Source organism: Henckelia pumila, chromosome 1, assembly GCF_033568475.1.
Source record: "Henckelia pumila isolate YLH828 chromosome 1, ASM3356847v2, whole genome shotgun sequence".
In the NCBI taxonomy this organism is placed as follows: Eukaryota; Viridiplantae; Streptophyta; class Magnoliopsida; order Lamiales; family Gesneriaceae; genus Henckelia; species Henckelia pumila.
Window position 1 is genome coordinate 122,579,556 of NC_133120.1, and position 3,497 is coordinate 122,583,052.

Consider the following 3,497-nt stretch of genomic DNA (forward strand, 5'->3'; position numbering starts at 1 on the left):
TCCTCAATCTTAATCCATCTCTTGACTTCTAACGAATTTACTGCTGGAAGGCTGAAAAGGACTCAACCCACCCCTTCTTTTTTTTTTTTACCTGTCATTAAATTACGGCGGCCGGAAGCTGAAATATTGGTTTTTTTTTTTTTTAAGATTGAAATAATGGGTTATGTTTCTTTTTTTTTTTTTTTTGAAACTAAATATGGGTTATGTTATTCTACGTTATATTGGTAAAAAAAAAATATTCCCCGTTAATGTCCATCCGAATATCTCGCGTAAAAACGTCTTAGAAGAAACACTTGTTAATCTACGATTTCAATTTATCAAAAAAAAAATTTATGGTTTCGATAATTTATATATATATATATAAAAATCAATGTTTTTTTCTGTGCATTTTTTACCTGAAAATGATCAAATGTGACTGACTCATAAAAAATTTAGTTTGGATGTAGATTTTTTTTATCCATGGAATAGGATTATTGAACGTAGATTATTTTTGGCAAAAACTCCTATGAAACGGTTTCAAGGGTAATTTTTTTGAGACGGATCTCTTAAATGGGTTATCCATTAAAAAGTATTACATTTTATGCCAAAAGTATTACTTATCATTATAAATATGGGTAGGATTGACCCGTCTCACAGATGAGACCGTCTCACAGGAGTGTTACTCATTATTTTTTATCCTTTGGAATAGAAATAAGTAAATTTTGTAGTACCCTTTTATTTGTAACAAACTAATATAAAACTTCGTTTTAATTTTGACTCAAACTGTTGTAAAAAATTTGAGATGTGGTGAAAATCAAATCTACTCAATTCCTTCCATCCAAATGTAATTACTTTTTTCAATCGGCCGAGTATCTATGTGACGTCGGAAACTTTAGCAATGCGATTTTGTAAAGCATAATTCAGGATTGATTTTACAAATTCAAATATGACAATAACATAATTAATAAATGTGTTACAGTTCTCATTTAAAAATTGTGTTACAGCTGTATCTTGATAATTACATCCAAACCCACACACAGTTGATTTTTCAATATATATACAAGCTGGGAAACTACGTACAAGAGGATCGGCTATCTGTAAACGACATCAGGCAAATTACCATGATAGATAATTACTCTGGCACCTCTTTACAGCTTTCCTGACTTTGTACATTAATTATTTGTCTTTCCTCTTCTCATAATTACTGCAAATACAAGTAAATTTTTCCTATGGCCTCTAAAAGGTTAATTGTATAAACTTTTTCTCTCGGGCCACTTGCATTTAGTAAGTAATTGTGGTCCTATGGCTATGGCCTCTAAAAGGTTAATTGTATAATTTCTTTGGGGCCACTTGCATTTAGTAAGTAATTGTAGTGATTCATATTCTAATTAACGTAATTAATTAAATGGTTAAAATGATCAGGGGTTGTTAATTGGACAAATCAATGACTTAATTGAGCTTTACATAATAAATTTGAACTTCGGATGATCCGAACCCGGATCGGACGATCCGATCTATGTAAGTTCGGAAGCTCAGCTATAGTTCGGTAGATCAGTTGTGATCGGATGCATGTTTCGATCGTGAGGATCAGATGATTCAAACTTTTCCCAGCTAGGTGTCTTCCCTGTCGTGTGGTAGTTCTTGATGATTCATAATAGATGAGATCTTGTCGCAGGCTCATCGTAGTAGATTCTCTGTCCACCCATGTAGCATGAAGATGAATAAGGATCTACGGACGAGATTCTGGTGGAAAGGGATGAAGCGCAGTGTGTATCAGTTCGTGTCGCGATATCTTTTGTGTTAGCAGATCAAGGAGAATTTCGACGACCCAGTGAGTTCCTCCAGAGTTTAGAGATTCTTGAGTGGAAGTGGGAGGGGAGAGGATGTGACTATGGATTTTGTCACTCACTTGTCGTTGTATTCCAATAACTGTGACACAATATGGGTAACTGTGACACAATATGGGTCTTTGTTGATCGATTATCGAAGTTCGCACATTTTCTTTCGTATAATCGAGATTTCACTTTTGATCGGATGGCACGTCTGTATGTGCAAGAGATTGTTTGCCTGCATGGGATTCCACTGAGCATTTAGAAACAGAGATCCGATGTTTACCTCTATGTTTTTGGGCTGCTTCCAACGTGTTCTAGGGGCTACTTTGAGTTTGAGTACAACCTATCATCCGGAGACCGACGGATAGACTGAGAGGATGATTCACACTCTCGAGGATATGCTTAGAGCTACTATGATGGATTTTGGTCCAGCTTAATTGGCCTGACCATTTGGCGTTGGTTGAGCTCGCACATAATAACAGTTACCAACGTAGTATTGACATGACACCATTTGAGGCTTTGTATGGACGTCTTTGTCGTACGCTTTTGTTTTGGGATGAGGTTGGCGAACGTCAGATTTTGGGTTCGGATTTTAGTCCAGCAGATGATCGATGTGATAGAGTTGATCAAGTGGAGGATCAAAACTGCTCAGGATCGATAGGCTAGTTATGCTAACAGGCATCGTAGACCTTTGTAGTTCCAGCAGGGGGAGCATGTATTTTTTATGGTTTCACCTTTTTGGAGAGTGATGAGGTTTGGATTAAAGGGCATGTTATCGTCGAGATTCATACGGTCATTCGAGATTCTTGAGAAAGTTGATGATGTAGCCTATCGTTTAGCCTTGCCACCTTATCTTTATGACACTCATAATGTTTTCCACGTGTTCTTGCTGAGAGAGTATGTTGCGTATGAGTCTCATCATGTGTTGCATTCGATAGAGGTTCAGTTAGAGCAAGACTTGTCGTACGTGGAGAGATCTATTAGGATCCTTGACAGGAAGGAGAAGATACTTCGTAACAAGCGCATATCGTTAGTTATGGTTCAGTGGAAGCACAGAGGTACTGAAAAAGCAATTCTGGATCTGGAGAGCCGGATGCGTGCGGAGCATTCAAATTTGTTTTGAGTTGTGTAGTTTCTTTTGGAATTGTATTGTAATCCTCTGATAACCAGATGTAGTAAAGAACTTTTTTGTTGTATTGATCATTTGTTCCTCAAGCTTAAATTTCGAGAATGAAATTTCTTAAGAGGGAGATAATGTAGTGACCCGTATTCTAATTAACGTGATTAAATGGTAAAAGATGATCAAGGATTGTTAATTGGACAAATCAAGGACTTAACTGAACTTTAAATAATAAATCTGAACTTTGATAATTCGGACCAGTTCGGACGATCCGAACCAGGATCAGAGGATCCGATTTATGTAAGTTCTGAAGCTCAGCTGTAGTTTGGTATATAAGTTGTGATCGGAAAATCCGATCGTGAGGATCGGATGATCCGAACTTTTCACAACCAGGTGTCCAAGATGAGATCATAAGATGATGTCACATGGTGAGATCAAATGATCTGAAGTGCAAGATCGGACCGTCCGATTTGCTGTTCGGACAGATGTCGCAATTCTACACGTGGCAATCGATGGAGATGTCGCAATTTATTTTTTATTACATGTATCCGGATTGCAGTGAGTTT

At 37.1% G+C, this 3,497-nt stretch overlaps 1 protein-coding gene across 1 annotated transcript; it reads left to right on the top strand.

Moving 5' to 3' along the window:
• Positions 1-2,559: 2,559 nt before the first annotated feature.
• LOC140873909 (uncharacterized) lies at positions 2,560-2,934 on the top strand. Its single transcript, XM_073277192.1, has one exon. It carries the CDS (start codon positions 2,560-2,562, stop codon positions 2,932-2,934), a length of 375 nt encoding a protein of 124 aa, XP_073133293.1.
• The last annotated feature ends 563 nt before the right edge of the window (positions 2,935-3,497 follow it).